Source organism: Notolepis coatsorum, assembly GCF_963971535.1.
Source record: "Notolepis coatsorum genome assembly, chromosome: 3".
Classification (NCBI taxonomy): Eukaryota; Metazoa; Chordata; class Actinopteri; order Aulopiformes; family Paralepididae; genus Notolepis; species Notolepis coatsorum.
The window spans coordinates 28,471,432-28,485,592 of NC_140167.1; the positions used below are offsets into that span (position 1 = coordinate 28,471,432).

The 14,161-nt window shown below is 43.8% G+C and overlaps 1 protein-coding gene across 1 annotated transcript in view; it reads right to left on the reverse strand.

Moving 5' to 3' along the window:
* The window catches only part of kiz (kizuna centrosomal protein), a 55,633-nt gene extending 49,877 nt beyond the window's left edge, over positions 1-5,756 (reverse strand). The window contains exons 1-3 of the mRNA XM_084311133.1: positions 5,617-5,756; positions 4,461-4,523; positions 1,636-1,798 (exon numbers count right to left, since the gene is read on the reverse strand). Of these exons, the coding sequence (XP_084167259.1) occupies positions 1,636-1,798; positions 4,461-4,523; positions 5,617-5,681 (291 nt within the window). The 5' untranslated portion in view covers positions 5,682-5,756. The remainder of the gene's footprint in view (positions 1-1,635; positions 1,799-4,460; positions 4,524-5,616) is intronic.
* Between the last annotated feature and the right edge of the window lie 8,405 nt (positions 5,757-14,161).

Consider the following 14,161-nt stretch of genomic DNA (forward strand, 5'->3'; position numbering starts at 1 on the left):
CTGTGCAGGAGGGAGCAAGGGCCGGGACGATACGCTTATCTCCCAATTCGATACTATCACGATACTTGAGTGCCGATTCAAAATGTATTGCGATTCTTTTAGTATTGCGATTCTACAAGTATTGCGATTTGATTCGATTAGGATCTATTGCAATTTTTGTTCACTTATTTTAACACTGGACCATGTTAAATTCTTGTTATGTTGAATTTATGTACAAAATATAGCTGGTTATCTATATTTTAACAAACACAAACAAAATACCAGCATTCACAAATCAACAGTCTTCTATTTATTGGGGGCAAAAACAAAGAAATATATATATATATATATATATATTATATATATATATATATATATATATATATATATATATAGCACGATACTTAAGTGAATCGATTTTTTTCTCCCACCCCTAGAAGGAGCTGCACGTCATGAAATGTAACTCCGCCGTGCCGCAGAGAGAGGCTCAACCATCACCAACCACCATCACTCTCCTGCCCACACTGCACTCGCGGATCTGCCTCTACAGCCATCTGAAGACCCACAAGCAGACAACCCAACAGAGAGGACAGCCATACTCGCCTCTAGTGACCACGGTTGATGATGATGAGGTGTGTGTGTGTGTGTGTGTGTGTGTGTGTGTGTGTGTGTGTGTGTGTGTGTGTGTGTGTGTGTGTGTGTGTGTGTGTGTGTGTGTGTGTGTGTGTGTGTGTGTGTGTGTGTGTGTGTGTGTGTGTGTGTGTGTGTGTGTGTGTGTGTGTGTGTGTGTGTGTGTGTGTGTGTGTGTGTGTGTGCCCTCCATTCTACTCTTGGGACCTGATGCCATTTCAGTGTAGCCTAACACAAATGTCAACATGTCATATACATTAAAGAATTCTGGTGATGTCACACGTTGGGAGACAAAATAAATAAAATTTTAAAAACAGGACAAACAATGTGCAAAAAAACATGTATGAACCATAAAGCGTGGAGACAAAACAAAGCAACTGCTTGGGGGGAGGGGACTGAACCTCTGGAGCACTTGAGAGTCTCAATATTGGGCAATTAATTCAGAGAGTCATAATTAACCAATTTTGTTAATTTGATATTAAGCTGTCAAGCACTGTTGTTGAGTTTTAAGTGATAATCTGACTGCCTCATTGTTCTCTCCCTTGCTCATTTGCTTGCTGTGATAAATTGCAGTGTTTTGAGTGTTTACCATTGTCACATCAAGCAATTGCTAGTAAATATCCTGACAGTGTGTGACAATTAGAGCATGATACTAAGGCAATCCAGTGTAAACATGCTTCATTTAGGCTATATAGTCGGTAATTACAACAGCAGCTCCGGTCTACAATGTTGTGTCACCCATAACGATACACTTGTGTCTGTGTGAACAAATACAAATAAAAATAGAAATGCATGAATGAATGGTTGAATAATTAGGTTTGATAAATCTGAAACTTTAGCAAAAATCCTCATTACTCATCATAGTGAACAAAACCGGTTCTATAAATAAATAATGAACAGAGATCAAGATCTTGAGCTTGTCATAGCTTATTCACAGTTGAATGACCTCTGATAAAAAAAACTCTGACTGATGGAAGCAAACCCAAAGCGAGGAGTTGAGAGATGAGAGAGTCAGCGTGTCGGTACCTTGTGTTGATGCAGGGGGCCGCAGTCGAGACAATGTCCCTTCATACTCATTTCCACGCACTCCACGTCTCTCAGAAGCTCAAGATTTCTCATTTTCGCTTGTGTTTCCCTCTCGCTGAGTTCCCGGAGATAATCGCGCAGTTTGGCACACTTTATCTGGGAGCTGAGGGCGGTGGAGAGAACTATTATTTAAAAGAACCATTATCTAAAAAGGCATTGTCATAAAATAAGGGCTAGACTTTTCAAAAGAAAAGGTTGCAGTGCAATATCTCCCCTACAAATCGTGCTTTCACATCTCATATAAAGCATAAGCCTCACTGTTTAAAACGCACATGCTCCCAGGCACAATGAAAATATTCTGGTTACGTGCAAAGAAGTAGCAAGCTCAAAATAATTTCATACGGCACACCTACCACTGCCATATTATCATAGAATAAACATATTTCAAGTTCACACATGGCTACATTTACAGCTAATTCATAACCCTTCCAACTAAAGGAGCAGAGACTGCATTCTCTGTATACAACATGAGTTGTTGCTCTTGAGGTCTTGCTTTTGGTAACACTTACTTTAGGGCAATAATTATATTACATTAGATTAGATTCAAATGTATTGTCATTATACAGCACAAGTACAGTACAACAACAAAAAAGTTTGGCATCCAACCAGAGTGCAAATGTAACAGTAAAGTGCAATAGTAATATACAATGTACAGGTGATTAAACTGGGTATAAAATATATAAATGAGTACTACTGGGTGTATGTACAGAGTTGTAATACCAATATGCACAGTGATACGGGTATAGGACAGTATGGTCGTAGTCATACTGGCCAGTAGTGTAACTAGTAAGAGTAGGTAAGGGATATACAGTAGATATAAATATAGTATCTAGATATGTTAAATGGTTATGTGCATGTATATACAGACAGGTGGATATGTATATATTATATATATATATATATATATATATATATATATATATATATATATATATATATATATATATATATATATATATATATACGTTAAGAATAAATATATATATACTACTATACTATATATAATGTTTAAGTACCTAGGAACCAGGCAAGGCAGAATCTCTTAGCCTGCGACAGCCCATATGTGGGACGTTTTTAGGACGATTTGCCCACCGGCACTTTGGCGACCCCTAGTGGCTCGGGTGTGCATATTTTGTAATACAATATATATATATCGAATTGAAGACTTATTTGTTGCCTGTCGAACCGTTCAGCGGTTCTCGAGTTACATGCTGGTATTTGAGGTTTGTGCAAAGTACACGGTATTGCGCAAAATACCACTCCCGACTCAGGCTGCAGTAGTTCCGTCAATCTAGATCCGATCTCGAAAATGATTGTGGATCATTGTAGCCAATGAGTGTGGCTTCCAATGATACCGCATGTGGGGATGTGTGAATCAGGGATCTAGGTGAACAACTAAATTCTTTAACAGGAAGCCAAATAAATTGAAGTCTATGAGAAAACTGAGTTTTTCTTTGTACACAGTTTACCAAAATCACTCCTAATCACTCATTTCTGAATGGATCTTTATGAAATTTGGATATGTACTACATGCTTCAGGCTATGGCTCCGTCTGGATTTGTAAGCCATTCCACCTTCTGGGGAAATATTACCTCGGGACTACTAACTACTACTACAGAAAAACTTGAGTAACAAGTTTTTCTACAACTCAAGTTCAGACCTATGTTACTCTATTACGTTAGCACTAAAAGTGAATTTTCTTTCAGGAATCAGAAACTTCAGAATGTCATCTTTCAAAAGAGACAAGGCTCATGCATGTGCTATAAGTATAAAGTATGCTGTTTTGGTTTGCAAAAAAAGTATGCAGTCCTCAAGTTAAAGGAAAACTCCAACATTTTGGGAAATTAGCTTATTTTGCATCTACCCTGGAGTTAGACAAGAAGATACATACCCTTTTTCTTCTCTGTGCATGCAGTAGGAGTAGGAAGACATGCACCGTTAGCCTAGCTTAGCGTCAGTCACTGGAAGTAGGTTCCTCCATTAGCCTAGTTCCAAACGTCTTCCTACTCCTACTGCATGCACAGAGAAGAAAAAGGTATGCATCTTCTTGTCTAACTCCAGGGTTCCCAAAATGTTGGAGTGTTAAGATACATACGTTTTTCTTCTCTGTGCTGCAGTAGGAGTAGGAAGACGCGCACCGTTATCCTAGCTTAGCGTCAGTCACTGGAAGTAGGTTCCTCCATTAGCCTAGTTCCCAACGTCTTCCTACTCCTACTGCATGCACAGAGAAGAAAAAGGTATGTATCTTCTTGTCTAACTCCAGGGTCTATGGCAAATAAGCTAATTTCCCAAAATGTTGGAGTTTTCCTTTAAAAGGTAAAAAATTGCCACTTTTCTGCCCGCTTGATAAGAGGTTAAGAACAGATGTACACTGACTGTCTGGCTAATGAGGAACTATATGTTAACAAGGAGGTAAAATATTCAACTGATGTAACATTTAGCATTATAGGTAAGCAGGTAGAAAATTGGGATTTGAGAGTCACACAGATGGAGTTACTTCACTGAACGTCACTGATGAGCCAAGCAGAAGGCTTTCTGGAGGGACTTCTCTGCACTGAGACATCAGGTCTGAGACTTGAGCAACTAATGATTAATCAACATATTTTAGTGTATAGTTCCTCATTAGTGTCAAGTAAAACTGGCCCTGCTGCCATCACTGTGGAAAAGTGTGCATGATAGTAATGTTTGTGTGGAAGTGGAACGACAACAATAAAGACCAAGACAACTCTTCTGTAAAGAGGCGCTGGGTGGCCAAACAGACTTACATCCTTTTATCAGATCTGGAATAAGCAAACAGCTCCCTTTCCAACTCCAGCCTGATTTTCTCCCTACAGGGAAAGTCAGAGAGGGGTTGTCATCATAACAGAGGATAGAAGCAGTGTAGTGGCTAGCGACAAAAAAGCTTTTATGGTTTTAAAGTAAAAATGCACCTTAAAAAAGAACATTGATCTTGGACAGGCCTAATTATATATACTATATAGTCAATACCTGAATGTCATCAAGTGACACTTTTTGGAGTTGGTCCAAACCAACTTTGTGGGCTGAATGAATGAATGAATGAATGAATGAATGAATGAATGAATGAATGAATGAATACTTTATTTAACAGATTGCAGAATGGGTACAATACAGTACAGCTCAATACACACAATTGTTAAGGGGATGCAGACCAGAGAAAGACGTTTGTCTTGTTTACATCAGGGTCCCCCATTTTCTATTCATAGTGAATTGAGTAGTGTCCTGTGAGTTGTTCCACTATTCACTGTCAATGGAGCAGCTCCAGGATTTGTCTTGATAACATCATCAGCACGAGCGACATCTCTCTGCTGTTCAGGGGAGACTTGTCACTTGTCCATTATCCACACACTGAAACTGGGCTGTATAGTTAGTAGGCTATAATAAATTATATTGCAATATTATAGAAATAATATACGTCAATTGTATTGAATGGTTCCGTCCGCTCAGATTTAGAGGTTTGATCATATAACGTTAACGTTAGCTAACATTACTCTACTTCATATAACGTTACATGTTACAAATATAAATACTGCTAACGTTACGTTGTTGCTGTGGTATTTCTGTGTAGAGCTAAACCGCTAACGTGTTAGCTCCCTCCGGGCTACATGATGCCTGTTGTCGTCCCTGCTTCAGCCCGCCGCAAGCCCGCAACATTGCCAGGTGGCAAAACACAAACGTTACAGTAGCTGACGTTACAAGTGACGTTACTTACTGCTGTTTGCTAACGACAGATATTCCCCGAGACTAGTTAGAGCTGCCTGCCTGTGCTAGCTAAGCTAGCTTTGTGCAACAACAGCAACGACAGCCGGCAGCACGACTGTCATCAGGCAGGGGAGAGAACAACTCGAGCTCGCGGTCTCTAAAGAGGCCTTGTGCCGATTAAGAAACTGGCTTGAAGCTTACCTTTCATGCATGCTTTGTTGAATAGAGTGTATCTTTTCATAATATTGGTCCCCACAAAAGGCCATGTTGGTGTTAGATGTTAGATGTTAGGTACTCCAGTGCTGTCGATCGAAGAGAGGCGGGTGAAAAATGTTTACGTTGGTTACCATGAGCACCGCTTCCCAGGGACCCCTGTGGTAAACAGAAGGACCACGTGAGGAGGAGAGAGCTCTCAATAGGGTCCAGCTGCAGCATCGGAGAATCCTCTCACTGGGCAAGCATGTGGCAGCCACGAACCACTTTCTATTAGAAGCAGCTCGGATGTGCGCTGTTTTAAGTGAGCGTGTGTTATTGGATTGATTGATTGACAATTTTATTAATGTCCGCCTTGTTTCGAACTGGTTATGCTTAGGCCCTCTTTCGAAGTCGGTTATGCTTAGACTTAGAGTTTGGAATCAGGGCTGGTGGTCTATCGCCCTGCTCTAAAGATAAACTCTAAGCATAACCGACTTCGAAAGAGGGCCTAAGCATAACCAGTTCGAAACTAGGCGGACATTAATAATTTGTTCAATCAATCAATCAACCAATCAATCCAATAACACACGCTCACTTAAAACAGCGCACCTGTTTCTATAGAAGCCGAGCTGCTTCTATAGAAAGTAGGTTCGTGGCTGCCACAGGCTTGCCCCTTGAGAGGATTCTCCGACGCTGCAGCTGGACCCTACTCAGAGCTCTGGCCCCAGGTCAGTCAGGCTCCTCATCTTCAAGCAGCTTCCCTACGAAAAGGAGGGGACACGTTGAGCAGCAATGCAAGGTACAACAGGGAACAGTCATGCCAAGCCAGGATTATAGTCAAATATCGCTCGAAATATTCTTTGGTGAGGCTTGTTTGATGTATGTGAAATAATGTCCTAATGATTATGAGCCCTTGCAGTGAAATCCGCAAAAAAAAGAAAACGACAGCCTACGTACTAATTGCAGTTGTAAACTCGATCACAAATCAGTGTGAATGTGATATCCTCCTCCTGAGACCCAATTCATTTTTGTACACAGTAGTGCACATTAGGTTTAGCTTGATTCCTCTAATACTATACATGTCACTCTATTTACTGAGACCCGACGTTCCTTACAGAGGACAACCGTAGCTTTTCAATGATATCATGTATGTTGGGGTATGGACATGCAAACTTGCCTTTTTTTGTCTTTTCAAAATGGCTGCCAACACAAAAGGCACATTGCACTGAAAAAATAAAGATAATCATGATATTAATATTTAATATTTTTTGATATTTTTAGTAAGTAAACATCTAAGAAGCATTTTGAGAGAGTTGTCAGAGTTTAAACATATTTATTTTCAGAGGAAAAACATGAATTGATTAATGTACACTATAGTGCACATCAGGACTGTATGTTTGTTTCATATTATGTAGTACAGTGGTTCTCAAACTTTTTACACCAAGTACCACCTGAGAATGTAGCTGGCTCTCCAAGTACCACCATATGACCGGCGTTAAAATACAGTCTATTCAGCTATGCACAGTTCACGCAGGAGGCGAATGTATTCCTAATACCATTATTTATTGTTAACTTTTGTCAGACACAGCCACAATGTACAAAGGGATAGCACTAGAACTAGCAAACGCGTCCACACAACTCATACAATGCAAGGGGCATTGAGAACATAATAACTAACATTCTCACATAGCAAGTGAGAAAATTAAGAACAACTGTATTTCAGCAAATGTACTTAATTCTCTCTCTATCTCTCTCTCTCACACAGCAAGCAATTGTCCATCATTCTCTCTCTCTCACACATACACACACACACACACACACAATTATTTTGTTACAAAAACTTAATTTCCTGCATTCTGGTGCAGGACTTTTTGAATTTGTACCCTTTAAATGCCAGTGTTTGTGATGGGCATCACAAATTATTGTAAAAAAGAAAAGAAAACACATATTCAATACATTTTTGAATTTTTACCCTTTAAATGCCAGTTTGTGTGATGGCATCACAAATTATTGTTAAAAAAAACACAAAGTAAAATATTTTCAATATATCAAATGCAAAGTACATTTTTCTGGGGGGGATTATTACAGGCTAGGCATGTGTCAATGATTAGCAGCAACACATATTTTGATGGATTTTTTGTAATGTCAGATTTAACACCAACTCTTTTCAGAAAAGTGGGAGTATTTCATTTTTTTGACATTACAAAAAAAAAATGATCAGGGCTGAAGTTGAATTAAAGATTTATGACTGTTTAGACTGAATTACTCTCTGTCACAGTGATCTCCTGGTTGTTCCCCACTTAGGTTATCTAACTATCGCGCCGCCGCAACCAGAAACACTGGCCTGGCCTGCTTCTAAGTTCAGTGGCCTGACTGAAGAAAAAAAAAAAAGTGCTTTTTTGTAAAAGTACCACCAGCAGTACCACCAAGTACCACTAGTGGTACGCGTACCACAGTTTGAGAACCACTGATGTAGTAGACAGCTCTATGTAAGAGTGTGAGAGACGAAAGATGAAGAGCCAGATGAAGTTGATAAAGACCATCAGTCTTCTGGATGCTCTTCAGAAAATGGGCCTGCCTGCTACTGGGACAATTCAGAAGAATCAAATTTGACGTTTTCTTTTCATCTTTGTCACACCAGTGAAAAGACTGTGAATGTGGATGACATTTTCTCAATTCCTATGTAACATTCTTATTGTTTTACGGTCAATGAAGTCCGGTTGTGCACTACAGTGCACATTTTGTAAAATATTAATAGTTACGTTTTTTTTTTTTTTTTATCTTTGAAACATGTTAGCACCCAAACACTTAAATTATCACAAAAAACACTTCCCCCCCCCTGGGTCTCAGGAGGATATATCACCAGAATGTGCACAGCCTTTACTGTCTTTTAACACTTTCCGTGCCACTCACGAGATATCTCGTGTTTTTTTATAGGTGGTTGAAAGCCACTCACGAGATTTCTCGGATTTTTTTTTTTTTTTTTTTTTTAGCGATCTGAAATCATATTGCATCACCCGAGCCTACCCGAGTATAGCCGAGCGGCGCCGGCGATCATTGTGGAAAAAAGCACCCCCTGTCGTCTCCCAGATGACATAAGTGATTTTGGAATGGACTCAATGAAAATGAATGGGGGAAAAAATCCGGTACTCCACATTTTCCAGTCCACTGATCCAGCCGGGGTTACCAGAGTTCATTCTGGATCCTCAGATCCCCGCGGATCATGGAGTTCTACTGTATCGCGTTGGATCCATACACGTATCGATTTTTTCGAATGGTGATCAGGAATTGGAATATACCAGTTGGATACCATCTGATGTCAGGTAAGGACTCTATGTTATCAGTGTTAGGATAATCAGAGTAAGTTTGATGAAGTTATAAGCTGTTTTGTGAAATGTCTTCTTTCGGTTTCACTGTAAAAGTCCGCGAGGAAATCAACGGGGCGATTATCCGTGCGCGGCTCGAATGTGCTTGCGTGCACGTATAATATTGATCATCTAGCGTTTATTTGAAAACGATTCATAAAAAGGCAGACGAATATCAACGTTGTGGAATATTCCAGTAAAAGGCGATTTTCATAGAATGCTCCAGAATGGGCTGTTTTTTATCTGCAAACGGGTGCTTTTCTAAATGCTCTGAAACGGAAATGCCACGATAAAAAAAACAATCTGCCTTGACAGCACTGACTGGAAAATAGTCTTTGATAATGCGATGGGCAGATTAGACACATAGCCATAATTTAAAACATAGATTAGGCGATATTAACGTTAACATTGGCGCCGATGGTGGCATTCAGCCGGTAAAAAGGAAAACCCGGCGTGGCGCTCAAAGTGTTAACCACAAATGAACAAAACACTGTAATGTACCATCTTTAGATAATAAAGTTTGAAAACATTGTTCCTCTGAAAACATCAAACAGAGTTTGGCCAACAATAGCAACCCATCCCCTGTCCCCAACCCACACATTAGACCAACAATGTATTTCCTTTTTTTTTTTTTTAAACAAACCAAGCAGGGCTCTTTTGCCTAGAGGTCGCTGTTTGACGGCATTAGGGCTTGTGTCCATGTAGCCGGTTCAATGCTGAACCTGCCACTACTTCGACCATGCCTTGAGTGGGAGTCGAACCCCGGGCGTCCGCACCGGGGCCAGCATCGCAAACCGCTGCGCCAAGAAAGGAATTCCCTTCTAAGCGCTCAGTTTGGATGCCTCTGGGGAGTGAGTTTTACTTCTATGTGCCGTAGTCACACTATCGCGGCACATATCCGTTACATCCATACGTTTTTTTCAAGGCGGACCGCTTTGAAAAAAAGGGAAAAAAAGCTCAGAGCGTTTCCTGGGTCTCGCGACTGCCACGGCTCCGCCCCTTCCTCGATGTTGATTACCTTGATGAGCGCGCTCCTTTCCAAAAGTTGAACTAGTTTCAACTTTATGCGCTGGGAGCGCTCCGCCCAAAAACGCTGCCGCCGAGAGCTCATAAACGCGAGGCGTGGCGCTGGGAAGAGGAGCGCGCCTGTCACGCCTGTAGTATAGAAATTAATGACAGGAAGGAGCTGACAACTCATAAAACGTCCGCTATGGACACAAGCCCTTACAGATTCAAGTGGTAACATGGTGATCCATGACATTTACCATGGCTGTAACCTGATTATTTATACAATGGCCGTTACCAGGGTAACATTTAAAATGTCATCAAACTGCTATTGTACTTTTTCACGAGGTAAGTGATAACGCTACAGGGCAGGGTTTAGGGTACAGCCTACAAACCCATAGACCTTTGAGTGACTCCCCTAATATCAGTCATGATATCAGAATCACTTTATTCGTCAATGTAGAGATACACCAGGATGTGACTTGGTGATCTGCACAAGAACACATACAACAATCCACATTCTAATAGGACAACACACAAGGTACACAGCAGGGACGTGCACAGGACTTTAGAAAGGCAGGTGCCCAGAAAGGAGAAAAGGGCATCAATTATTAAATGCAATGCGAGCGCGCATAGCGCGCAAGCCCGATTTTTGGGGTTAATACAAGTCTATGGTACATTCAGTTTCACCGATAGATGTCACCATGAAAAATGAAAAAGGCAGGTGCCCGGGCACCCCTTCACGTCTATGTGTGCACGTGCCTGGTACACAGCATAGGACATCTCACATAATGCAAAGACAGCACACTGGTGGATATTAGACTAGAAAATGTAATATACAACATAATATGCTATGTACACCAAAATATTAAGAATTGTACTTAAAATGTGATCCTGTGGAGCACCGAGGTCAGTCGCCGTTGGTTTTGCTCTGCAGAGATTGTATGTTTATTGTTAATACTTTTTTTTATAAAAACCACGCTGGTTTAAGTGGCGCAGTGGGCAAGGCGCTCGCCACTAACGCAGGAGATGCTGGGTTCGAGTCCAGCTCTCTGCGTTGCTACCAGCTTGGCTGGTCGTTCATACTAACACAATTGGCAGTGTTGGGGTGGGAAAGCTGGTGGGTGGGGATTGGACGTTGTGGACAGCGACTCCTACAGGTCGGTTGGTGCGCCTGTACAGCAGAATCGGGAAGCATCGGGGGCAGCGTGAGCCTCCCACGCGTTACTCCTCGCCACTGAGAGATTGCGCTGTACAGGTGAAAAGATGCGACAGCTGCCTCCTCGTGTACCGGAGGGGACACGTGATGCAAGGCTTGGTCGTCACTGCAGCCGACCAGTGGGAGGCATATTCTAGCAACATTCGAGACAGGGGAGGGGAGAATTGAAGGGAGAATTGGCAAGGCGAAATTGGGATGGGAGAAAAATAGAAAAATAAGGAGAAAAAGTGGATTAAAAAGAAAAATCGCTGGCATGGACGTTGTACGACCGCCAGTCACTTATGGACTTAAACTCCGGACTGAAAGAGGAGTTTCACGACACTTTTTGCCAAGATTGGCCATCGGAGATAAGACGAGACAAAGACAAAGGCGAGGACTATGGAAAAGGCAGCACGATCAAGAGGAAGCAGAGGACGGAGAAGTGGAATCAGAATCAGGCTAAAAAGTTCTGCTTACCGGCCCGCAATCCCATCGATTCTGTTGGCGAATGTACGTTCGCTGGAGAATAAAATGGATGATCTCAGAGCAAGGATTAGATTCCAATGGGACGTGAGGGACTGCAACATCCTATGCTTTACGGAGACATGGTTGAAGCCATCAACACTGGATCACAACATCATCCCATCTGATTCCTTCTCTGTCTTCCGCGCTGACCGAACAGAAGAGTTGGGAAAGTCCATAGGTGGAGGGGTCTGCTTCCTGACGAACAACGGCTGGTGCAGCCCCAAGGAGGTGAAGATAATTTCCTGCTCCTGTTCACCGGACCTTGAACATTTATCCATTTTCTGTCGCCCGTTTTATCTCCCCCAGGAATTCACAGCCATCATAACAACAGCAGTTTACATCCCACCGCAAGCCGACACCGCCAGAGCTCTGGCCGACCTACGGGATTATTTGAACAAGCACCAAAACAAACATCCAGATGCGGCTATGATCGTAGCCGGCAACTTCAATAAGGCTAATTTAAAAAAAGTTATGCCAAACTTTTACCAACACATCACATGCACCACTAGGGGGGGAAATACGTTGGATCACTGCTACACCCCTTTCAAACAGGGCTATAAGGCAGTACCAGCACCTCCGCTAGGTAAATCTGACCACGATGCCATCTTGCTTTTGCCCGGCTATAAACAACGAGCCAGAGAGGCTGTTGTGTCACGAGAGGTGAAGCAGTGGTCAGAGAGCTCAGAGGCCACGCTACAAGACGCACTGGAGGACGTCGACTATGACATGCTCCGGTCTAGCTCCAGTGACGTCAGTGAATACGCTGATGTTGTTGTTAGCTTTATAGCAACGTTAGCTGACAACATTGTCCCCACAAAGAAGGTGCAGGTTTTCCCAAACCAGAAACTGTGGGTGGACAATTCCATCCGAGTGGCCCTGAATGCTCGTACCTGTTAGGGCAGGGGTTGGCGGAGCCCAATAGCAGAACACAGGAGGAGATATAATGGAGCGTTTTAGGTTGGCTTTAATGTTTACCCCCAAGCAGACAGGTTTACAACATCAGAATGTGCAACAGGTACAAGAATGTGCAATGGACGAGAGCAGGTGCACTCCTTGTGCAGCACGGGGCGTCCAGGTGGGAGGTGTACCGGAGCGGTGGTCCTGGGCACAGAGAGAACAAGATTAGCACAAGTTATTTCAACAAGGATTGAGTAGCAAGGCTAGGGTTCGTTGTCATACCTAGGAAGTTAGGTTAACACTGCGACGAGGGTAGAGCAGGATCCGTGGGCTGAAGAAGTAGTTCGCTGATGAGAGAATCCCTCACAGCCGTGTCAATTAGTGTCCCACTGGCAGCGTGGGAATCCTGGGGTCGGATGCTGCCCATAAGGGTGTGAGAGGATGAGGGGTGAGGAAGGCTTCCGCCGTGATGGTGTGGAAGGAGGAGGGGTGAGGAAGGCTCTCGCCGTGACTATGACAGGACCCCCCCCCCTCTACGGGCGCCTCCTGGCGACCCTCCAGGCTTGCCAGGGTTGGCCCGATGGAAATCCTGGATGAGGGCAGGATCCAGAACCATCTGGCGGGAGACCCAGCTGCGCTCCTCTGGGCCGTAGCCCTCCCAGTCTACCAGGTACTGGAAGCCGCGACCGCGGTGACGCACGTCCAGTAACTGCCGGACAGTGTAGGCCGGATGGTCGTCGATGATCAGCGGAGGGGGAGGCTCCGGAGCTGGGGGAGACAGGGGACTGGAGACCACCGGCTTCAGCTGGGAGACATGGAATGAGGGGTGAATGCGCATATGGGAGGGAAGCTGGAGTCTGACGACTGAGGGGTTAATGACTGACAGAATCTTGTAAGGACCAACAAAACGGGGGGTGAGCTTTCGGGAAACTGACTTGAGAGGCAGGTCCCGAGACGAGAGCCAAACAATCTGACCTGGTTGATAGTCGGGGGCCGGGGTCCGGTGGCGGTCGGCAAAGCGTCAATTCTGGTCAGCGGAGCGGTGCAGCGTGGCCCTGGTGTCCTCCCATATCCTCCGGCAGCGGTGAAGGTGTGCCTGCACAGAGGGAACTGAGATCTCCTCCTCCTGGGTAGGGAACAGTGGAGGCTGGTAGCCCAGAGAAGACTCGAAGGGAGACTGACCTGTGGTAGCGGAGGACAAGGAGTTGTGGGCGTACTCGATCCATGGCAGGAAGGCGCTCCAGCCAGAGGGGTCCCGGGTCGTGACGCAGCGGAGGGCGGACCCCAGGTCCTGGTTGGCCCGCTCCGACTGGCCATTGGTCTGCGGGTGGTATCCGGAGGAGAGGCTGACCGTGGCCCCCAGGGCCCGACAGAAGGCCTTCCAGACCTGGGAGATTAATTGAGGCCCTCTGTCGGAGACGATGTCCACCGGGATCCCGTGGAGGCGGAAGACATGGAGCACCATCAGGTCCGCAGTCTCTGAAGCAGAGGGAAGTTTGGGGAGAGCAACAAAGTGAACAGCCTTCGAGAATCGATCGACAATGGTGAGAATGACTGTGTT